General features: G+C 53.2%; 5 protein-coding genes across 5 annotated transcripts; 1 reads left to right on the top strand and 4 right to left on the bottom strand.

Moving 5' to 3' along the window:
* Positions 1-1,693: 1,693 nt before the first annotated feature.
* On the bottom strand, positions 1,694-6,056 carry B0T23DRAFT_52122 (DHS-like NAD/FAD-binding domain-containing protein). Its single transcript, XM_062841395.1, has 2 exons — positions 5,753-6,056; positions 1,694-5,684 (listed from the first exon to the last, which is right to left on the bottom strand). Exons 1-2 carry the CDS (start codon positions 5,876-5,878, stop codon positions 1,815-1,817), a joined length of 3,996 nt encoding a protein of 1,331 aa, XP_062687941.1. The 5' UTR covers positions 5,879-6,056; the 3' UTR covers positions 1,694-1,814.
* Positions 6,057-13,932: 7,876 nt separating this feature from the next.
* B0T23DRAFT_327638 (uncharacterized protein) lies at positions 13,933-15,469 on the bottom strand (the record flags this gene model as incomplete). Its single annotated transcript, XM_062835631.1, has 3 exons — positions 13,933-13,985; positions 14,229-15,001; positions 15,087-15,469. 3 exons carry the CDS (start codon positions 15,467-15,469, stop codon positions 13,933-13,935), a joined length of 1,209 nt encoding a protein of 402 aa, XP_062687940.1.
* A 713-nt stretch (positions 15,470-16,182) lies between these two features.
* B0T23DRAFT_327663 (glutamine synthetase) lies at positions 16,183-17,925 on the bottom strand (the record flags this gene model as incomplete). The annotated part of the gene is made up of 9 exons (XM_062835635.1): positions 16,183-16,226; positions 16,312-16,506; positions 16,576-16,977; positions 17,034-17,210; positions 17,270-17,313; positions 17,390-17,496; positions 17,644-17,666; positions 17,738-17,770; positions 17,838-17,925. The coding sequence occupies 9 exons, from the start codon at positions 17,923-17,925 to the stop codon at positions 16,183-16,185; spliced, it is 1,113 nt and encodes a 370-aa protein (XP_062687939.1).
* A 1,853-nt stretch (positions 17,926-19,778) lies between these two features.
* Positions 19,779-20,446, top strand: B0T23DRAFT_390786 (uncharacterized protein). Its single transcript, XM_062837899.1, has one exon. The coding sequence runs from the start codon at positions 19,786-19,788 to the stop codon at positions 20,062-20,064; it is 279 nt and encodes a 92-aa protein (XP_062687938.1). The 5' UTR covers positions 19,779-19,785; the 3' UTR covers positions 20,065-20,446.
* On the bottom strand, positions 20,447-22,609 carry B0T23DRAFT_390785 (uncharacterized protein). The gene has a single exon (XM_062837898.1). The coding sequence runs from the start codon at positions 22,291-22,293 to the stop codon at positions 20,569-20,571; it is 1,725 nt and encodes a 574-aa protein (XP_062687937.1). The 5' UTR covers positions 22,294-22,609; the 3' UTR covers positions 20,447-20,568.
* Positions 22,610-22,740: the final 131 nt, after the last annotated feature.

The following is a 22,740-nucleotide window of genomic DNA, read 5'->3' as shown; positions in this document are numbered from 1 at the left end:
ATGCAGGACTGGGACATGAAAGACTTACATTGTCGAGCGCAGGTGGTCAATACCTACAATAGTAGGCCTTTTCATTCCAGGGACATAGGTCTGGCACAACCGGGCTGGAGGCACTTTGAAACCATCGCAGGTACCTGTTGCTGTTGCTATTGGTGTTTATTGGTAGGGTGTTGACCGTGTTGGAGGCTGGGATTGAAGGCGGTCCCAACGAAAAAGGTTTGGGTTGAAGATCAAGTGTAACAGATAGGGAGGGGAGAGGCGGCTGGAGCCAAAACATTCTGCTTTAAATATATAGAGGTAGGAAGGCAGTGTGGGTGAATGGAAGCGCGTGCAGTGAATGGGATCTCGAGCCAAAGCACGGCCGGCCGCCAACAGAAGTGGATGCCACATAGGTGGCGGTGGTGACAGACATGAGGTGGTGGCAGAAGTGAAGACGGAACAATTGACAAGACAACCAAGATCACTAGTATGGTCAGTTACTGGGTTGTCCAAAAACTCAAGCGGCTCGTCAAACTGAACCAAACAATCCAATGGAAGCCACTTGACCCCTTCCAACTTCCAACTGGTGGCTGTGTCGGAGCGCGCCGGTCCGTGACGGAGTCAAGTCTACCTACAAAGTCTACCACTCAAGTAACAAGCCTTCAACAACGGAAGGTACGACCACAAACTTTTCCACCAAGATAACAGATGGCAGAAGTACCTACGTAACTCGCAGTATATCTAAGGTAGGTAAGTAGGTAGGTACCTAGAGGCAAGTAGCGAATGGGAAACAGCTAGCTCCGAGATATGTCGTTGTGATTCTATTGGAATCTAAAGGAAGCAAGTCGACACTTGAAAACTATAGGTAGGTACCTACAATTTTCTCCATGTGTGTGTAGGTACGTAAGGTACCTAGGTATGTCTAGAGGTAATGGACTAATGGATACAAAAGTACTTGGAGAGCGGGGGGGCTCTAGGTATGTTGTGAAACAGTTGGAATCAATCTTGTTCACTCACGTTAGAATCTAGGTAAGAAGTCTCATACCTACCTCCGCGATATTCAATCTAGCCAAGTTCCTTCTTACCTCTAGTCTGGTTTCAACCTTGTGCTGCCATGGTGCCCAAACAGACTCTATCTTATGTGTATAGACTGACCCTATATACCTACCATCAGGGAACAGAACTGGACCTCGCGATACCGAATGTATATAGAGGTACTAACAAATCAAGTACGGTATATTAAAACAAAAAGGGCGGTCGTATTCGGGGTTCGAACACGTACAATACATACGACGCGCACTGCTCTCCTCTTTTCGATTTAGTAGTTCGTCTACACCTAGTGTATAATCTACGGAGTAAACGTCCAGCTTTTAAAGCTTACCACACATACAACGGCGGACTTACGATTCCCGAATTAAAGCATTTTTAGAATTCCATATTCTTCTCCAAGGGGAGCAAGAAACGTTGAATGGGAAGAAGGCACTTGATCTGACAGGTGTGTTGTACATCTGCATCTACCTACATCTACCCAAATGTAGCAGGGAGGTTATAGTAATAGGTAAGTACCTAATCAACTCGGCTAAACGCCGTTAACCAAAGGACAAAGCTATATCCTTGTGTGCTAATATGCTATTTATACATGTTCATCCATCTGTACTCCTCACTCATACCATTGCATAGTCATACTCCGTAGTCATACTCCGTAACATGCTACATCGATGCAATCCTACCTCTATAGAGGTGACCTTCACTTCTCAAAGTTCGCTCACACAGTAATGCTATACCCATCACCTACATCCCAGCCATAAATGCCAATGTTCCTTGATAAACACTCCCTAAGCGCTCCCTCTCATAGAACTCAGCATCATAGCCGCCTCCTGCCTCAACTGTTCCTCCGCCGACCACCCCGGCGGCCACCGACCTTGCCCCGGTCCTGGTCCTGGTCCTGATCCCGGTCCAGCCATCGACCCCGGCTCAGCCCCCACAGCTTGCCGCTGCCGCCCGCCTTGCTCCAGCGGTGGTCCCTTCTGCCGTATCTCCTCCAACCTCTGCTGCTGCCAAGCCTGAAAAGGCGTATAAAACCTCGCTGGAACGCCCCTTCCCGGGAGAACCGTCGAAAACGGCAGTGTCGATGGTACTGGAGCTCCTTGTACTGCCAGCTGAGCAAGTGCTGCCGCGCCGAGATCACCCCCCATAGGCAAGCGTTGACGGACACGGCGAGCGGCTTCCATCCAGGGGTCGTCTGCTTCGTTTTCTGTTTCAAGCGCGGGCGTGGGTGCAGGCGCGGGTTCTTGGATGCCTAGGCCCATATTCTGTTCCTGTTCCTGTTCCTGTTCCTGCAAGGGCTGCTTTTGCGCATCCATGGATGGCCGGAAAAACATATCGAGAGCGGTGGTACTCCAATACCTAGGTGGGTAGTTCGCTGGGGAAGGGCCTTGCTGATACTGGGACTGAGGTGGCTGTTCCTGTTGATCCCCCCACCTAGGGGGGAAACTCAGTTGTGACGCGAGAGGATCCGAGTAGAAGAAAGGGTTGCGGGCTTGGTTGGTTGGATGGCCATGTGGCGGTACCTGCTGTTGTTGCTGCTGACACAGTCCTTGTTGGTCTGCTGGCGGCTGCCCATGTTGCTCTTGGCCTGGTGGTTGGTTCTCCTGGTCGTTGTGTCCCTGCGGTTGATGTACCGAGCCCATCCTACCTCTCGGTCCATTCGAACCTAATGGCGGGCTGCCCACATTAGGACTCAACACGTTCTCTGACAACGGTCCGGGTGTATCGAACTTGGGCTCCAACACCTGCAACTTAAGCAAGCCATTGGCGGGTCCAGTCTTACTCCTCTTTCTGCCCCCCTTGGTGACGGTTGAACCTCGGCTTGGAACGGTAGTCTGGGCATTGTTGAGGTTCCTCATATTCAGGGGCGGTAGCTGGTGTTCCTTGGGGGTCTCAGTTTGTCTCGGCTGCGGACTGGAAGCGCGAGTGGAGGCGCGAGACTGCGAATTCGAAGCAAGCTCATGGTACCTAGCGATCAGCCGGTCAGTCTCTTCGAAACCGGCGTCATATTTGTCAACTACCTCAACAGCGAGGTTGGCGAGAGGTTTGGGTGTGAAGATTGCGGTTGTATGTATCGCCGTATGAGGCGGTATGCTAGCACCGCTGTTGGTTCGGTTTCGAGGGGCCTGCGGTTTGGGTTTCGGCAGCGCTCGGTTCTTGGGTATCGTTGCTGGCGGTAAGAGTTGTGTTTGTCGTGGTGCCGGAGGCTGAGGGACTTCAGGAGTCTTGGAACGCTGACGTTGAGGCGCCTTGAATGGGATGTTAACCGGGACGGCGGTAGCATGGGGATGATGTGGTGGTGGGAGAGCGACCTCTGTCCCGTTTGTATCGAGAGAGACGCGGGTCTCGACACCCCGTATCATTTTCCATGTGACATTCCGTTTTCGCTTGCGAGTCTTAACCGCTGCGGTGATGGAGTCGGCTTCAAGGTCCACCTGGATTTCGTCCTGTTCTGGAACGTTGCCACCTGCGTCACTGGCAGACACTTGTACCGGTGGTTGAATGTCCCGGTTAGGCTGGGGCTTCTTTCCAGCCGCTGCTTTTGGTTTGTCGTTCTGAGAAGCAGTAACCTTTTTCTTCTTGGCCTTTGACTTGTCCTTAGTATTCGTCTCAGCAGGAACAGGCACTTGCTTCTCCACTTCTCTTTCCAGATTCCTGATGACTTCCAAGTTGCTCATGATCCTCCAAACCAGATGTGCCGCATTGTTCTTATGATCACGTACAGACGCCGGTCGTTTCGCATCGGGGTTGAGTTTGGGTTCCCTAGGGGCTCTCGTAGGTCGCTTTTGAGCTGTCTTTGTAACAGGTGCCGGCGGTGGCGGCATCTCTGCCTCGGTTGTTTCGGTTGACTCCTGTTGCTGTCTCATCTCCTCCGGAGTTACCTTGTGTTTCTTCAAGGCACTCAGGGCCTCGATAGCGAACTGGTCCTGGACCGTGTTTGCTGCTTCGACCAGTGCCTTCAGACCCTTATTGTCGCTTTCCCTCCTCCTGTTAGATGTCGGAGGCTCATCGGTCTTGTCAGACTTGTCCTTGTCGACATTGTTTTTCTCCACTGCCTTGTCCTTGTCCGTACTCTTCTCGTTCTTCTCGGCTGCTTTGTCGGCGGCCTTCTCAGCCTTCTTCTTGCTAGTCTCTCCACCACCACTAGTTCTGGCCTTACTAGCCTTGGCCTTCTCTTCTTCCGGCAAAACCGTACCAGGTGGCAACCACAGCGCAGGCTTCCTAGTCTGGAGATCTCCCACCCAGGCGTCGCAATCCCATTGCACCCAGAAATCAAGAACATCCGACCATACACTGTCAGGGGGTTTGGTAAAGTTGACAAACACCACCTTACCTCCCTTGTCATGAACAGCCTTGGCAAATTCCTTGACCAACACCTTTAGGCCATGAACTCTCATGCTGGTGCCAAGAATGAGAAGCATATCCGGTCCGAGGGAAAGGTCGTGCTGCACCAGAGGACTGATCAGGTGAGCATGTGGGTGCTCTTCGCCGTACAAGACAATATCCGGGCGAAGCTTGCCTACTCCCAGCGCTCGTTTGCCCCGTTCCTCTCTGGCTGCCGTCGCACCAGCACAATGGGGGCAAGTTGGTTGCCGACCAGCTAGGGTATCCGCTTGGCGATCAGCATCATCCCACGAGGCGGTCCGGGCGCAGACGAAGCATCGGAGCTCGGCCAGGGATCCGTGGAGGAAAACGCATTCGACACCACGGTTAGGGGCGGCCGGTTGTGACGATGTATCCTGCGAAGCCTCGGGTTGGGATGCCGGTGGTTGACTTGCTGGCGGGCACTCATTCTCCTTTTGTCCCTGACTTGACGAGGGGCGGTCCTCTTCCTGGCTCTGATCTGCATCCTTGGGCCGGCCACCTGCAGGCTTTCGGGTCGAAAAACGGTAGCGGCTACCAGCACCGAGTTCGAGCGATGTGGCCAGACCGACGCGTTCCTCCAGTTGATCGATGTTTTGGGTGTAGCAACGGACCAGTTTTCTGCTGTCACGGAGGACACTGACAAAGTGATGGCTGGTTGTTGGCTCGGCGGCGCGCACCTTGTGGCGAAGGGTGGTCGCAAAGGTGTAGAAAACCGACGTCTTGACGGGACACGACCAGATTTGGGCGTCAAAGAGATCCTTGCCCTTCATGTTTGGTAGCGTGTTCTTGGACGAGAACGACGACTGGGACGTCAGGAAAGGTGTAGATACGGACGAGGGATCTTGGCTGTCGGAGTCGGACGAAGAGACACTGCCACTGCGGGAAGAGCGCGAAGTCGAGCTGTCACGGTAAGGATCGAGCAGAACCGGCGGAGGCGAGGACAAGGGCGAAGAGCCCAGGCCGCGGTCGTCGCGCAGATGGGAGAAATCGAGGGTGGGCGGAGAGGCCTGGAAATGGGGAGGGCGGTCCGAGGGCTGTCTATTGTTGCTGGCGATCTTGGACCGGGGGGTGGTGACTGTGATTGAATCGTGTATCTTGTCCTCCCCTACCGCGCTCGTATCAGGTAGCTCGGAGTCGCTCACGTCTTTTCCGTTGGCGTCTTGAGGGTCGATTCGGAGTCGTTTCGCCGGTCCATCAGCAGACGTCTCGGACTCTTGGGAAGCATTCTGCTTCTCGGCGGCATCGAACTGAGCTTGGATCAGGGAGTAGAGACCATTTTCGGATCGAAAGTCCTGTGGTGTTGGGAGGGCTATTAGCGGGAGAGGGGGCGCGCGTTGTTTAGCTGCCGAATGCTACTCACGGGAATGCCCGAGTTGGTGCTGATTCCAGCGCCGGTGATGACCACGACCTTCCTGGCCTTGTAGAGGGAATTCGCAATTTCCTGAAGCAGTGCTTCCGAGTTGGGCTCGACGTGGGTTGTAGGCATGGTCGGTGGTCGGTAGATGGTGGTGGTTATAGGTTGTTGTTAAAAACTCTAACAGCCACCGACAAGCAGACGCCAGGACGACAAGACAGGCGACAACAGGCACGGTCGGCGTCCAGCGGGTGCGCGTGTGATGGCAGAGGGATCCGAAGATTATAGCGTCATTGCTTGGTAGGTGGTGGTGGTTGGTGATGTAAGGTGACTTGTCAATGGCTCGTCTTTTGCCTTGGCTGTGGTGTTGACTTTGCTCTTTTGTCTTTTTCTCGCTGGTCTGGACAGATGACAACGCTCGTCGACTCGACTAGTACGGATGATGATGATGATGATGGCGGGAGAACCCTCTTGTGTGTGGTTGGGGCTCACATTGACTGGATGTTGCAATGGTGACCGATGGCAGTCTCTCGAGTGACGGGCGGGCAGTCCTCAGTCTGGTGACAAAGTCGTTGTAGAATCTTTTGTTGACTCTGTGTGGTCAAAGTGGATTCCAAGTCATCGAATTTGTGGATCGCGGCCGTTAGTGGGTGACGGCGTGTTGGGGCCTGGAGGTACCTGAAGCCACTGTAAGGAGAGTGTTGCAGCGCCCTACTGTAGTCTAAATGCTGCCATGGCACACGCGGGGATTCCCGTCTCCACTTTACCTAGCAGGGTTCCATGGATGCTTCACTGGCCCAGCCGCCAGAACCACCCGGCACCTAACCAATTGGGTCACACACCCGTACATAACTGGAGGCTGGGCCGTCCACCGGCTTGGCGCCTGCCTGCCTGCCGCCGCCGTGACAGGCCGGGATTCCACTTGCTTTTGACGGCCAGGCTGAGGTCGAATAAAGGTACTTGGACAACAAATCGCAGTTGAGGAGTTCATTCACCATTGGCATACACACACCAAGCAAAATTGCCAACGACAACGACGATCGCCATGTTTGTTGATTTACAGGGGGGTTGCTGCAGCAACTATCACGATAATCCCAGCTCACTAACGTACAGCCTTGTCGGCAACGGAAAGACACTACAAAATCACTCAACAATTTGACAAGAAACAGGCAATTCAGAATCGTCACTCTAATTGAGAAGATTGGTGTCTCAAGTCTGATTTCTTCTTCCACGTCATTTACACCGTTGTTTTCACATCTTACTCCCGTTTGTTAAATCCCGACCATTTGCTTCTCTCAGCCTTACTTACATTACATGGCCTCAGCCCACTAGCTAGGTACCCTACATCTTTCACTTAAACCAACTCTCGTGTTCCCCCTCGCCGCATATTACCTCATTACAGTAATCTTCATATCAATGATGCTCTCTGCGCTTCTGCTTCTCATCTTGTATTCCCTCCCCCCACGCGGCGCTCCTTTTTGGTTCTTGATCATCTCTATACCTAGGTACCTATTCTAGCATTCTACCTACCATATCAAGCTCTCAGCAAAAAGTTTCCGGTACTCGCCATGGCCTGCCTCCCGGAATGACTTGCCTACAAGCCCCAGGGCCAAGCACCTTTCTTTTCGACAAAAACGCCAGCGTTGAGGAGGGCATTTCTTCACCCCAGAACCTTGGAGGTAGGTGTGTGAGGACATAGGGCGCTGCGGTACTCATCTGCCATGTTGAAAATGCAGTCATCAGCTTCTTCTTGAGAGCGTCGACGTCCTCCGGGAGCTGCACGCCACTCCATGTAAGGTACAACTGCCCGGCTAAGACCTCAGGAGGATGCTTGATGGAGAAGATCCCGTCTCCACCTCTCTGGCAAAAACCTGGTAGCAAGAGTTGTACTCGACCCCTTGAAGGCTACCTACCTATCTTTGGGCAGCGGATCGGAGGAAAGGTTAATATAACCCTTTGACAGCAGCTGTCGCTTGCCATCAGGAACGCTCATCAAAGCCGCATCGCTCGCTAGAGCTGGAGTTTCTTTTCTGGCTGTATCGTGGTGGTGAAGTGGTACGAAGCCGCTCCATGCACCTCAGTCAGGTCTCAGATACTAGCCGCATCTCCGCAGCTGAACGCTTTAGCACTGATGCAGCTTCGGGGTACATTTCGCAGTATGTTTCCCATTTTTTTTTTTTTTGTTTTTTTTTTGCGAATGCCGCTAGGGAATCCCTCTGAGCAGGGGACCTTGGACCGCCGCATCATCCCCATGTATGTAGTGAGAGTCGGCCTGCTCGTGCACTTCGGGGTTACCTAGATTGGTGCTGAAGTGTCTTGGGGCGGTTGTGTTTGAACGGGCAGTCGTATAGGAGGATATGGGGCGCTCCTTATTTGCGATTCTGGTACTTCCAGCTGCGCAGGGCCGTGTCATTGTACATGGCTTGCACGTTTGGCCTGGTGATTCTTTGAGGTATGGGCGACTTCTTTGGTATATTTGGCGGTGAGGCTTGGGTTGTCGGGCTGTGGTGGTGTTTGGACGGGAGAGGGAGCCTTTCTCTGAGCTGGAAGCATTGGATTCCATGGTGTTTGATGGACCTCCAACTGCTCTGGCTGCCCTTTGGGATACTGGTCTGTGATTTCGACAAGGGCACTGTGGCCGCGGCCATGTTCCATGTCGAGCCTCTTCACCTGGATCATATCCCGGTGCCTCGAATGGAAGTTGGCAAAGAAACGAGTGCTCGTTGTGGTTGATTCACCATGGATCCATCCGGTCCCAGTAACCACAGACGGACCAGGCCGCCATCATCACCGCTTGGAAGTCCCCACATACGGATATCGACATCCTGGTGTTAAATTCCAGCGTCAGCGCAGTCGGCCTGAATGCCCACCGGCAATGGCCTTTAGCATTGGGCTTTCCTTCGTGTGGAATGTTTCAACTAGGTATTCTCCAATACATCGGCCGACTATTCCGCATTGGCCAAATTCCCACGCACCTGCCATCAACGCCATGATCCGTTGGGACACCCAGAAAGCTAGCCCCTTAAGATCCCTCTCCCGCCCCCCTGGCCCAATCTCTCATCCAAATTCCTTTCTCTTCAACATAGTTAGGAACTTTGTTGTCGTTTTTGTTCACACCTCATTCGCTCCACGCCGCAACACATTCGCTTCAATGCCCGCCTAGCGTAGGTCAGCCCCGTCAACTCAATCACGACGGCCCTTTGGGCGAAAGCACTCCAGGCACAACGGCGACCAGAGGGGTTAAACCAACTCAAAAGTGTAGAGGTGGAGTACCTAGGATTTGCAGATCCCTTGGACGACGACAGCGACGGACTTGGTAAGGTACCTATACCGACGTGAAAAAGGCCCTATTCACCCCTTTCAAGGGAAAGGATGCCATCTGCCTGGACACCTGCCCTCTCCCTGCCGCCGCACCTCTCTAGTGATCAATGCGAGTGTCATCAGCGAGGAGACTTCTTTCTCTTCGTCTCTCGTGGCCTTTAAACAAACCTTGGATGGTTGCCGTTTCAAAGGCCAGCTCTCTCCAAGGCACCAGCACCCTCTCTAGGGCACCAATTCACCGGTCCCCTGCAGACTCCGATGCGAAAAAACATCTGGCAGACAAGACCGACATCCAGGGACCCACCGCAGGACGATAACGGAAGAACGCCCCCAACCGATCAACACACGTGAATCAGACGAAATGGGCACCTCGCCGTCACCAAATCTCCGGTATCTCCAGACCCGAGTGACGACTTCCCAGCTTGTCGTCGCGAGGTATCTTCCCTTTTTCATCTCGTTTTTCGTTGACCATATCATCCAAACCATTTATCAAAACCGTCACTCCCAGACGTCGACATACCAGCCGGTCGACGCGGCACAGACGTGAACCACTTCATTGATGAAGTATGTAATATCACGCCGCGGAGAGGTAAGGATGGGTCCCAGCGTTGAAGGTACCGTGGTGATTTGTACGTCCGGGAACTCATCGCGCCTGGAGACCTCGCCCATGGTCTGGATTTGAAGACAGCTATGATGCCAGAACATCTGGACGGGGTAAGAAGGAGAGAGAGGAAACGGACTTCCAAGGCTGTTAGTCTTGGTGTTGCTTGTATTGTTTGCTTGAATTGGGTGGGGGCTTCGTGTATCATGGAAATTTGGTCGTCAACATGGGATGTTTGAGCCATGCGTCTTCGTGTGCGTGGAAGCTGTAGACTGGAATCTCAGAGACCTAGGTAATTAGAATTCTACCTATTTGGGGATAACGGCCAAAAGCCCATGCACCGCTTCTACTGCCTTTACCAACCAGTGAAGCTCCTCATCGTCAATTTTGGGGAATTGCCCAACCCAAGCCTTTCAAACATCCCGTCCCTTCCAATTCCCTTCGAGCAACCACCGTCACGGCCCTCAACAATAACAAGGAATCCGACATGGACGCAACGGGACCGGGAAATCGCTGTTGCTGGAAGATTTCCATAACATCGATCGGATGGGTGACGTTTTTGAAGCCGTACAACGAAACCTGTAGGCGACCCTCCGCACGGACGACTCAGACGGCTCCCGAGCAAAGATCCCGCGATGCTAAGGCGGTCGCAGAGGGTGTGGCTGCTTTATCGTTAACCCAGGGCTCCAACAATTGTTCAGGTGCTTGAGTGGTTTGGATGGCGGCACCCCCCTCTGGCCAATTCGGTATAATCGCCCCACATATTACAAAATAGTATTCTAATTCCAGACGTAGCTAAACCCAATTCCGACATGGCATGCGGAATGTAGGTTGAGACCGGCCGCGTTCTACCTGGTAACCTGTGACTGATTGGGATCAATGGACTTCCGACGAGCGGCGGCTTGGTTTGGGACCTGGCGGATGAGAAATTGCCAGTCGCCAACTGGGGCTGAATTGGCGGGTGGTGAGGTGAAAGCTGCGTGGTGCCTCTTGCGTTGAACGATCTCCAGGCAAAGAGGGGAGCGGACCTCTCTCAGTTTAGGAAGTTCTGTGGACAGTTGCTTCCCTTCCTTGAGGTTTGCAGAGCATGACTGACCCGTAGCATCAAGCAAGGAGAACGATGCAAGCCGCCACTGAGACTGTTAGGAAACTGAAGCCGATAGGTCGAGGTGGTGTTCTCAGTTGTTGTCTGAGTCGAACAACTTTGATAGTTGGAACCACTTGTCTGCCTGCGCCCCTGCCCAGGGTCTCTCTCTCGAAGAAGCTCCTCAAGGCATTGGATTAATGGGTAAGTAACTTGGCGAAGCTGACCCGAGCGAGCAGCCCAAGTTCGTACTCCAGACTCTTGAGCACCCTGACTCCGAGCGCGAAAAGCCTCCATAAGTGTACGTCTACAGAGCCGAATTGCGATTATAAGGCCAAAACCAACTCGACTCTCTTCCTCCACCGCCGAGAGACAGACAGCACCGAAAGGCCTTCTGAGTGTACAGAGCCGGGTTGCGGTCAGAGATTCACAACAACCTGTATCAACTTAACCAACACCAATTGACAAACAGCAGCAAAAGCCTTATGAGTGTACAGGGATGGTTGAATTGCGGTCAGACATTCAAAACAACCTGTTACCAACTCAAGCAACACCAATTGACACACAGCACCGATAGGATCTGGCCATGGTGAAGTGAATGCAGGAAGCCATGCCTCTGCCTTTCCCTCGTTCTGATATCCAGGAGATACTCGACGCTCTCTACATTGGGGTCGATGAACTGGTGGATTTGCGGGTTCTGCTTGTTCTGCGGCTTCTGCCTTTGCCCTAGTGGTAGTCGTCGCCTCATGTCGGCTGTAGATTGGCAGAGGGGGGATACTCCAGAGAGTCTTTTTAGAGAAGAGAGGAACCAAAACAATCTGACGGAAGTACCCAGCATCAGCAGAGTTTTCCATCCTTCCTTCTTCCCCAAAGATGACAGTAGCAGGAGGGTTCAGTTGGTTCTGGTGGCGAGGATGTAGCGGGGAGCGCACAGTAATTCAGCACCCGCCAAAGCCGTCAAGGACCAGACGATAATCCGCCCGGGATAAAAGATGTCAAGATGCTTTATCGTGTCGTAGATCTTGAATCCAATGTCGTCGATGATCATGTCGATAGTGTCTGCGATAGTAGCAGATCGACAGATCGGATGACTCATATAATTTGGGAGCTTGTCAGTGGAAGTCATGGGGCTGTTGGTGGAAACCGCTTGTGGGAACCGCTTGTGGGAGGGTACAGATCTTGGTGAAGCGAAGGATGGTGAGAAGAAACCCGGAGCGGATAAAGATGGTGAAAACAAGACTGCTCCAAAGGCGGGGGGGATCCTGGGTTTATATACACATCATGGAGACTATATCACAACCCAGCACTAAGTTATGGCACATGCCTTGGCTTTCTTGAAGAGTGGTGAACCTTGAAGGAGAATGTCGCTAATAGAGAAAGACCCTTCAGAGTGTCTGGCATCGGGGGTTTCGTCCCCTCTGCGAAGTGCACCTTCTTGCGCAGAATTTCTACCCGACACGTTACCTCTACGTGCCGAAGTCGATCTTGACTTTCCATTGCTGTCATGCAGCACTTTCCGCATGCCTGCCACATGGAAAGATTCTATCTGTAGCAGCGGCCTTCCGGTCCCGGGTTGGGCACTGCTCTGTGGGAGTCGGATTGGGGCCTGGCCGTCTGGAGCCGGTCCATGTCCTGATTTCCTCAACAAGGCATGTCTTCTCCTTTGCTTCGGAAAGCCTTGAAGCTTCCACCGGCACCAAGTCGGACTTGCGGCTCTCCGATCGTCGTGAGCTGATGAGCCAGACTCTCAAAATTCTCGTCTGAAGACCAGTCTATCTCGTCGTCCGCCGGTGATGGTAGAAATCTGAGAGCACTGACAAGATGTCGAGATCGGGACCTTCAGAATCAGGAGGGCTCCAGGCTCCGTCGTCCCCGAAGCCCGGTTTGATCATTGATGGCGCTGAAGAAGCGGTGTTGATGGTAACCTCTCCACAAAGTCTCGTTTTGTGAGAGACTGCTTCGGAGAAGAGAGGGTATAGGAAGGACAGTCGTCAGAATCAGAAGGGCTCTAGGAAAATATGAGTCGAGAGGATTTCCAGAAGTCGTCGGCAGATGCCGAAGCACTGCAGCTGCTAGTTCTCGAAACTGAACTGGTGTAGATGTTTGGTTGCAGCTGCTGTTCCAGCTGCTGTTGTTCCAGCTGCTCCAGCTGTTGTTGTTGCTGTTGATGCTGGCGTTACTGTTGCCAGCCATTTTAGGTCATGAGGATGAGGAGTTCGGCGTACAGTTCGGCGCAGACTTCGGCGCGCAATGTGCACCGTCACAAATAGGAAGCGATCTCAATCCAGGGGCCGTTGGTGTTTCGCAAGTGGCTCCGCCATGGAGTTCATTTGGAAAAGTTGCTGGCGAAGCGCGCGAGTAGTGCGTGGTTGGTCTGGAAGCCAAAGATGGAAAAGCGGTGATATTCTATGTGATGGACACTGGGAAAGGGGAAAAAAGGGAAAAGCTGAGAAGTAGAAGTGTTGTCGACTTGTGGGCTTTGAAGAGAAGAAAGAGAAGATGGAAAAGCGGTGATGTTCCATGTCATGGACCCTGCAAAGGTGGAAGAAGGAAGAGGCTTAGAAGTGGAAGTGTTGTCGACTTGTGGGCTTTGAAGTAAAGAACAAAGGGGATAAAACAGCGGTACCGATCTGGACCGAAAGAAATCGTTCATCTCGCCCGTAGAAACCAGTCGTCTTATAGGTGCCAAAGCTGTTTTCGGGACTACCACGTGCTCCGTCTGAAGTTGACGAGAGCCAAGAGCGGTGGCTGCAGGAAATCGTCTAGGTGTTCCCAGTTGAAAGGAAAGAACATGCTTTTTGGCAGTAAGGGTATGGAAAGAAGAGCACATTTGCGAGGATAGACGGCAAGTTTTCTCGTCATTTAAAGAGTTGGACTTGGTTACAGTCGTCGACCGCTTTAGTCGGTGAAGAGCGGGCGCTGAGTGTTGAACGGAGGAGCATGCATGGGATGGGTGGTGAAGAGTGAGCTCCCTCGATGAAGACTGTGGCAGTCGACGTTAGACAACAGGCAGGGCAGTCATCGATTCTATCATTCTTCTTCTTATGGTGAGCTATACTCCCGGTGAGAGCAAGGCCGTGAAACGGTTAGCACTTGCGGTAAAGAGAAGGACCGAAGGATGGAAGGAGCATACCTTGGCAAGGCCAGACTTGGATCAGATCAATATCTACACAGAAGATCTCAAGTTCCACTGCTTGGGCTGGCAACCAAGATCTTTCTTGTTTTCTCTTTGCCTGAAAAGAGTCAGTGTTTACCTGCATGCAAAATCACACGAGCACACGCAAACACCAAGTAGCGACGGTAGCCACCGGTCACGATCACAACCTCTTTCATATTCTCCTGCCGGCCGGCCGTCTAAGATCTAACAAACATCACCTCCATAACTCCCATCTGTCCAACTCCCTCGCAAAGGAACCATCCAACACCCCTTTAAGTTATCCCTCCTCTCCATCAGCATCAATACCCCTCCCGCCTACTAACCCCATTAACCAACCTCTCCCCCCTCCCCACCCTCCCCAGATTCTCCTCCAGAATCGCCAACACCCTTTCATTATACCTCGTACTCGCCCCACTCACATGCGGCGTAACAATCACGTTCCTCGTGCTCCAAAGCCTATGTCCATCCGGCAGTGGCTCCGGGTCCGTAACATCCAACGCCGCGCCCCTAATCCACCCCTTTTCCAGCGCCTCAATCAGTTCATCCGTATCCACCACCGGGCCCCTCGCAATATTTGACACGAAAGTCCTCCCCCTTTCTTCCAGTTTTCCCGTCTCTTCATCCACGACCTTAACAGTAGGCGAAGCCTTGTACAAAACTTCAAACTCCTCTTTACCCAGTAAGTGCTTCGTCCCTGGCGTCAAAGGGGTGGATACCACCAGGAGATCTAACCCGCTGCGTAAAAAGGTATGTAAGTCCTCCTTGGTAGATCCAGAGAACCATTTAGAGGGAAATACGCCGTCGGGATCGCCCATTCCGGAGGGGGCCCAGCTTCGGTCTTTGCGGGATTCGGGCGTCGGGCGCGGATGCAGCGTGAAAGCGTGGACGCGCATGCCCATGGCGACGGCGAGACGGGCAGTTTGTCTGCCGATGGCGCCGTAGCCGAGGATACCGATGGTTTTGGCGGTGGCGTCCTGGATGGAATCGGACTTGGCGCGGGACCAGTGGGCTTGTTGTTGGAGGGCGAGGTAGTGGGGGAGATGGTGGTTGAAGGCGAGGTAGGTGAGGAGGAGCCATTCGGAGATTTGGGGCCTACTTCTGGTCAGTCATGCACGGGTTGGACAAAGAAAGAAAAAGGGAAGAAAAGGAGGGAAAACAGGGAAAGGGAAAAACAAACCCATGAACACCATTAGCAGTACAAAACTCGACCTCGGTCTCTTTGAAAAGCGGATGATCCAGGATATGGTTCGCTCCGGCGCTGATTAGCTGGACATACTGCAGCTTGGGCGCATCTTTGGGTTGCGGGAGATAGGTAAAAGTCAAGGCGATGGTGACGTCTTTCCACTGTTCGATGGGGAAAGGAGACTCCCCTGCTCCGGTTCCTGGGGCCCTCCATTCGGACTTGTGGCATTCGATGACCAAGTCGGGAAACTGTTTCTGGAGAGAATCGATGTAGTCTGGGGTTGGTTCCCAGGGAGTGATGAAGACGAGTTTGTGGCCTTTGAGAGTTGGGTTGGTTTTTCTCTCATTGTCGAGGGAAGAGAATTTGATGAGCGTCATTGTGAGGTTATTGTGGTGTTTTTGGTCTGGCCGTGGTGTTGATGTTGATGTTGAACCGGAATGTCTTTTTGTTTTTGAGACGGAACTGTCACAGTAATGGAATTCAAGGACGACGAATGATTACCAATATCCAAGACGGAAGACCCCCCCGGCGACAGCGACGTCCCCGTAGTGCGATGCGGGGTTAGTCTGGCGCTATCTCGCGTCATTCTTCCCGGGGTTTTATGGGGTTCGTTAACTCTGGCGGGTGCGGGAGGACGTGGGGGTTCCGTCCCGTCTCGGCATTATCGCCGATCTGCGTCTATCAAGTATCTCTTCCATGTTCATTCCTGTTGCCACGAAACTCGACATTTGGTCTGTCTTTTCCATGGCTCAGTCAACATGCCGTTGAAGTTGTTGACCATTTATCAGATGGTCAACGACCTTGTATGAGTTTAACTTTCTTTGTTCTCCATTCCATCCATCCAGACCTAAGCTGTTAAAGACCAAAATAAAGCACTGCGAACTCAATTGACTCCAAGCCACCCATAGCCACGAGTCGTCGTCTTCCTTCTCCTTCTCGTTTCAATCGTCATCATCGTCCATAATCCATCATTGCCCTCATATCATCCATCTTCATCCGTCCGTGCTGTATCCCGGAACTGTTACTCTCCTTGCCTCTCGACCTCATATCTTCGAACGTCTGACTGTTGTGTCTTGGAGGGACACGCCTTCTAGGCCTCAACCGCATCGTCAACCGCGCCGAAGCAGGTTTCCACTGAGTAGAGAGGTATAATGTCAGTACCTTGCTGTGGACCATAAGACGGAAAGAGGGTAGTAAGAAAAGAAAGAAAAAAACGTACTGATGATGCCAGTAATGAGATAAGGATCCGCGTTGGAAGCAGGACGACGATCCTCAAAGTAACCGTAGCCCTTGGCGGCGCACTCGCGAGGGATACGGATGGACGCGCCACGGTTGGCCACGCCGTAGGTGAAGGTGTCGATGGCACCCGTCTCGTGACGACCGGTGAGACGCTTTTCGTTGCCTTCGCCGTAGACTGTTTCCCCCGCATTAGCCTCCAGCCCCAGTCCCACTTCCATTTCTTCCCATGATCGGACAAACTCACCAGCAATATGCTCCTTATGCCTTCCCTCCAGCTTCTTGATGGCCGCCTCGATCTGCTTCATGCCGCCCTCCTTCCTCATCTCGACCGTCGAAAAGTTGCTGTGCAGACCGGCACCGTTCCAGTCGCCAGGGATGGGCTTGGGATCGAGCGACACCTTGACGGCGAACTCCTCAGCTACGCGATGCAGCAAGAAACGGGCGAGCCAGAGCTGGTCGCCCATCTCGATGCCGACGCAGGGGCCGACTTGGAACTCCCACTGGGCGGGCATGACTTCGGCGTTGGTACCCGAGATCTTGATGCCCGAGTACAGGCAGGCGCGGTAGTGCGCTTCGACAATGTCGCGCATCACCACCTTGCCGGCGCCAACGCCGCAGTAGTAAGGACCTTGCGGGGCGGGGTAGCCTGCATCTTGTTAGTGTGTGGACATGGGCATGCATGAGCCGATGGGAAGGGCATACCGTTCTGAGGCCAGCCGTAGGGACGATCATTCAAATCGAGAAGGGTGTATTCTTGCTCGAGACCGAACCAAGGCTCGTGCTTGGCGTGAAGCTCCATGAGCTTGGCGCACTCGTGGCGGTGGTTGTACTTGTTAGGGGTGCCGTCGGCATCCCAGCATTCGGCGAGGACGAGAATGTCTACATGTACAGTTAGCAACAAGACGACGTGCAGGTTGCAAGATGAACTGGTGGCTTACTGTTGGGAGGGCGGAAAGGATCGGGGTAGACGGCGACTGGCTTCCTGTAAAGTGATGGTGATGGTCAGTAACGGATGCGCCAGTTTCATCATCATCACCATCAAGCGCATAACGACTTACAGGTAAACATCCGAGTTGTCACCGGGTGCCTGGCCTGTTGAGCTGCCGTCAAAGTTCCAGATGGGGAGCTCCTCGGGCTTGTAGCCCTCTGGCTTTTCATCGAGCGTCTGTTCATGATTAAAAAGTTAGTTTTGATTTCCTTTTGGTCAATTCCTCTTGGTAATTGCGCAAATCCCAATTGCTGCAGTGGTGACGGGAGATGGGTGGTGGTGGTGGTCTGATCCCGAGCAGGGTGGCGATAAGATAAGACGTACGCGAGACTTTGAGCGGGTGTTGCCTGTAAGTTTGAAAGATTGCCTGTCAATTTGCCATTCTTTTCTTTTGACAATCGGGTGGAAAAATACATACCCTCAGAATCAATCCAGATGTACTCGGCCATGACTGTTTTGGCGTCAAATGTCAGTGTTTAGTATGGTATAACAACACCCAAAGTCGGACATGAACGCACTCTTGCCGTGCTGGTCGAGATCGCGGAACTTGGCCAAGATGGCCGCATTGGACGCGAAGGACTCCTTGGTAGCCTGTTGTGAAGCCATCTGTTAACCTATTTGTTCTCGAATGTGTGGTTTCAAGGTCTGAACTGGATTCCAGAGGAAGAAGCAGTGGTGGTTTTGATAGCGGCGGTGACGAACCATTGTGGTGTGCGAGTTGTGTAAGTATTAGGTCTGTATTGGTAATGGTATGTATGATGTCGCAAAAGTCCCAACACCTCGCTAGCACGTAGCAGCAGCAGCAGTCGCAAGTCGCAAGTCGCAGTCGCAAGACGAAAAAAAAACAACCACGTCCCAACGTTGAACGTGTTCACAAAGACTGAGTGGTGATGGAGAACAAAGAGAAAACGCAATGGAATGGAGAGATAGAAGAGGTGAGAGAGAGAGGAAAAGGACGCGCGCGTTCCTGGCGACGGGAACGGGTCAAAGATAAGGAAACTCGCTCGCTTCACGGTTCGTTGCGGCGCAGTCAGCCAGCAGCCGAGTGTGCCCATGCTGCGGTGCGGTCTGGAAACCAACATGGTGCTGCCCGCCCGTGACTTTCACGTTACCATCCGATCGCATCCGAACATGTCACTGCGTTTGCCTTGGGTCTAGACTTTTTCTAGTGTGTAGCTATTTGGCGCGGTGTAGGGTGTAGAGGTATGAGGTAGCGATGATGAGGTAGCGGGGTCCATCTTGGAGACATGGGATCATGATCTGATGTGTTTGTGTTTTTGCCGTGTGTGTGTATTTCTGTTTCGTGATAGCAATGCCATGGCGGAATAGAGACACACGACGTGAAAGTCTCGGATTATCCGCATGAGCTTCATTTGCTTCTCTTTCCATCCTTGGATCAACCTGGAAGGATCGATGCAAGAAAAGGGTTCCACCGGTCATCGGCCCATTCTCCCCTACAACAACGAAAGGACCAGAAGTGGTGATTCCAAGCTTTTGTTAGTGGAGCGAGTGCTCGCAGTGAGACCCGACAGAGGAAGGTGCGGTGACACGCTACTGCGCTGTTGACCTCTGATCTCCCGCCGTGGAGATTCACAAGGGAAGCTGGCTCATGAATGCTTATTCTGACTTCCCTTCCTTACCTAGGTAGTTGCCCGTGTTGGTATTTTCATCCATCCAATCCATCTTACCTCTTCCTGCTTTTCTGCCCTCTGCCCTCTGTCCTCCCATCACCGAAATGGACTTCATCTGTTCATTGTTCCCAGATCTCCCCTTTTCGAGAAGATGAAAGAAACTCGGGCCATCCCCGCTACCCCACTAGAGGTACATCCGCCTCAAACCGCTTTCCGTCGTATCACGGGCACTGCACTGCACTGCACTGCACGCATCACCCACACCTCAGCACACTGCACTTCCATTCTCCAATCCCTTGGCACCGGTATATGACAGGTAAACCCGTCTTCAGCCTATCTACACTACACATAATCAGGCACTCCAGTCCTCACCGCCCCATTGGCCACTTGTTGACTTTCTTATCCAATCTCATGACTGATGGTGTCTCTGGTCTCTGCCCCTCGATGACCGCCGCCCCCCTGGGCCCCTGCCGAGCTTCAGCTGTTGGCCTGGCTGCTATCAATGCCCACCCCGCATTTTCTTCAGGTGCACTGCACAGAGCAGGGCCAGGCCAGGCAGAGTGCAGACACACGTGGGGCTCCGCCTTTTCTTATCATTGAGCTGTGATTGGATGAACACTGCTCTGGTTCGTCGTTTCGTTGTTGGAGCTTCCACTTTGGAAAACTGAACCAAGCAGAAGCTCGCAAGATGATGTTCCTTCGTTCTTGTTGGAAGATTGGAAGCTGGAGGTGGAAGCTGTCCCGAATCACTGGTCCAGTCCAGTGACCACCTACCTACAAGTAGTGTACTACGCCAGGTAACGTTGGAGCGGTAGGCAAGGAGGAATCGTTGCAGATGCCCAGCTTTCTTTCCCAGCTTCGACTTCTTCTCTTGCAGCTCCTTCGTTCTGCTGCTTCATCCAAAAATGACGAGGAGCACGCGGGGTTTCCATTCATGTTGTCAATTTCCATGTTTCCTTTTCCTCCCGTGCCAATCACCTACCCACCACCTGGAAGCCATTCCATTTTCAGGGGACGGATGACGAACCTTGTTCGACCTAAGATGGGAGTACACACCACACCACATTACACCTCACCACAACTACCTAGTCTAGTGTACAGGTACAGATTGTGACTCGTGCTTTTGGAATGTTTAAACTTGTCTCGCCTGTTTCTGTACGTACGGGCGAAGCAAGGTGTCTGCCTACCTCTAGGTCCTCCCCTCACTAGACCCGGATGGCCCCTCCCGTCACCGGAGGCAGGCAGGCAGGCAGACGAGTAGTGTGACATCACGCAGGGCGGACGGGCGGGTCAGGCTGTTTGTCGACAGTGACGGTGAGATGTGATGACTGGAAATGAATGATCATAGGGCGAACCGTAAGGCTGATTGATAACGGGGTGGAGCATTCCACTTCCACTTTGTACTTGGGTAGAATTAGTGCGTGAACTTATCGCGACGGAAGCTCTTATCATAAGCCATGCCTGTCTGTCTCTTGGCTTGAGGTTCTCTGCTGGCCTGTCCAAGACAGCGAGGTCCTCACGACATACGCAGATATCACCAGCCATTAAATACCAAGCATATTTAGCGAGTTAAATCATCTATCTTCGCAACCACGGCAGACCACTACATAGCCCACCCTCAAGCAGGCTCATCATCCCCACCCCCCATCGCATCCGTCGCTACTTCCTGACTCCTTCCATAAATGCCCCCATCCAAAATGACAGCCTCGTTATCATCCCGATCATCCTGCACCCTCCTCCACCTTGTCCTCTTATCCCTCCTCCCTTCCAACTCGGCGGCCCCCTTTTCTTTCAAATCTGCCGGTGATTCATAAACAGGCTTAATCATGCCTCCCAACAAGGGATTCTTGCTAAACGCACCACCACCACTCGTCCTCGACGACGCAACATGATACTCCCCCGGCCCACTGAATTCGTCGGGTTCAGACTCCGGAGTGACAGGTCTCTCCACCTTGGTCACCTTTCTAAGCACCTTCTTGCCCACCAGATCGATACTAAGCACCTGCTGCCGTTTCTCATACTCTGGGCGAGCATTCCACTCCATCTCCCTCATCAGCTTCTGCTGCTTCTTGAGCGCTAGCGCCCTCTCTTCAGGGGAAGCCCACATGCTTCCTCCCATTGCCGTGACGTCAAAGTCCGCCGCTTCGTCTCTGACCGTCGTTCTTTGCGCGTTTTCCGCTTGGAAATTCAACAGCTTGTCGCGCTGCTCGATAGCTTTTTGCTTTGCTGAGTGTGTCGCTTGCGCCTGTTGAGCTTGTTGTTTCGCCGCCGCCTCCTGCAACGTAGGCGCGTCCTCGTACTCATCGCCATAACCTCTCGGTCGAGCAAACGGCCTGGGCACACCGCCTACATCAGCCTTCTTGTTGGCTGCGCGGTCGGCAGCCATCTTCTCGCGGCCGCGCTCGGCTTTGAGTTCTTTGATCATTTGCTGGATCTCGGAGGGGGAGAGCAGAGGGTGGCTGCAGAAGGTGCAGGGGCCTAGACCTTCTTTGACGCAAATGACTTTGCCGCAGTTGAGGCAGTTGGGTGCCGCAGCGAGCAAAGGATGGCGCGCCGCGACGCAGTTGCACCGACGAGAGGCGATGCCTGAGGATGAGTTGGAGGTGTGTGTGGGGTTGGTGGTGATTTCGAGTTGGCGGATGGCGTCGTCGAGGTCGGAGAGGGCGGTGGAGGCGCCGTGCATGGGAGTACCGCCGGCGATGGAAATCTTGGTGGCATTGTTCTTGCCGTTGTTGCTTGGGCCGGGCGTCGAGGTGCGGGAAACGGGATTTGATTTGGGCTTTGGTTTGCCTAGGTCGGAGATTAATGTGCCATGGGCGGATGGTGGTAGTTTCGGTGTCGGCTGGGCGGGTTGTGCGGTAGATTTGGGTGGTGGTGGCGGTTTGCTCGGCCCTCCGGCTTGCTCGTTCGATGGTGTTGTTGGCTTGGACCTGGCCGAGATGTATTCGAGATCGGCATCCTTCTTGTTGTAAGCCTTCGTCCCTGGCGCGAGAGCAAAGTTTGTGACTTGGCGAGAAGGTTGGGCTTGTAATGGTCCCTGCTTCTTCTTTGGTTTGCGCTGGGGCTTCGGGACTCGATCGATATCTGAATTGGGAGCCGAGTTCTGTGCTGAGCTGGGTGCTGACGGTGTTCGGGCGGCAGAAGACGGGGCCGGTGGCGCTTTTGGGTCGGCGCGACGGGCGTTGAAGGTTGAGATAAAGTCGATGACGGCCGGAGAGTCGCCGAGAAGATTTGTGAAGTGGTCAATTGCTTCGGTCTTGGAGAGCGTCGAGGCGTAATCTAGGACTTGCTTGAGGTCTTCGTCCGGCAGAGGGAGGAGCCGGGAGAGCTGTTGTTGCGACATTGGTTCCGGCGGGTCTGTCTGTGATTAACGGGCGATCAAAAGTATTATTGTCGGTTTTGAGGTTATGTAAAAAGCCAAAAGTTGGCTGTTCAAAAAGTCGCCGTGTTTTGTAGTTGTATGATGATGTCAATGTAAACATCGGAATTGGTGAGTCTACGCCGGCGACCAGAGCCAAGTTGGGAAAGAGGCGATAACGTAATCGCTGGCTTGTGGGGCTTGGGGATTCTCCAACTATGTAGGTGGGAGCGCCACGGGTACGTATCTTGTGGCTGACGGTTCGTCGGGGAAAATGAGGCTTGAGAGTTCTGCTTTCAGGGGGGGCAGACACGGCCCCACCCGGCGCCGTTCAGGCTCCCCCGCAATGATCTCCGTTCTCGGTGCTCAATCCCGGATCTTCTTTCCCCGCGTCATCAACCTGTCCCAACTTTGACAGCGAACCATAGCTTT

Source organism: Neurospora hispaniola (genome assembly GCF_033458365.1).
Source record: "Neurospora hispaniola strain FGSC 10403 chromosome Unknown B0T23scaffold_12, whole genome shotgun sequence".
Taxonomy (NCBI): Eukaryota; Fungi; Ascomycota; class Sordariomycetes; order Sordariales; family Sordariaceae; genus Neurospora; species Neurospora hispaniola.
The sequence above is the reverse complement of the archived record's forward strand: the minus strand, read 5'-3'. Positions and strand labels throughout refer to the sequence as shown.

Excerpts from the sequence above, each read along its gene's own strand:
- B0T23DRAFT_52122 (XM_062841395.1), bottom strand. The coding sequence starts at position 5,878 with ATGCCTACAACCCACGTCGAGCCCAACTCGGAAGCACTGCTTCAGGAA. Across the intron at positions 5,685-5,752 it reads GCACCAACTCGGGCATTCCC|GACTTTCGATCCGAAAATGG; the intron begins GTGAGTAGCATT and ends CCAACACCACAG.
- B0T23DRAFT_390786 (XM_062837899.1), top strand. The coding sequence starts at position 19,786 with ATGCCCAGCTTTCTTTCCCAGCTTCGACTTCTTCTCTTGCAGCTCCTT.
- B0T23DRAFT_390785 (XM_062837898.1), bottom strand. The coding sequence starts at position 22,293 with ATGTCGCAACAACAGCTCTCCCGGCTCCTCCCTCTGCCGGACGAAGAC.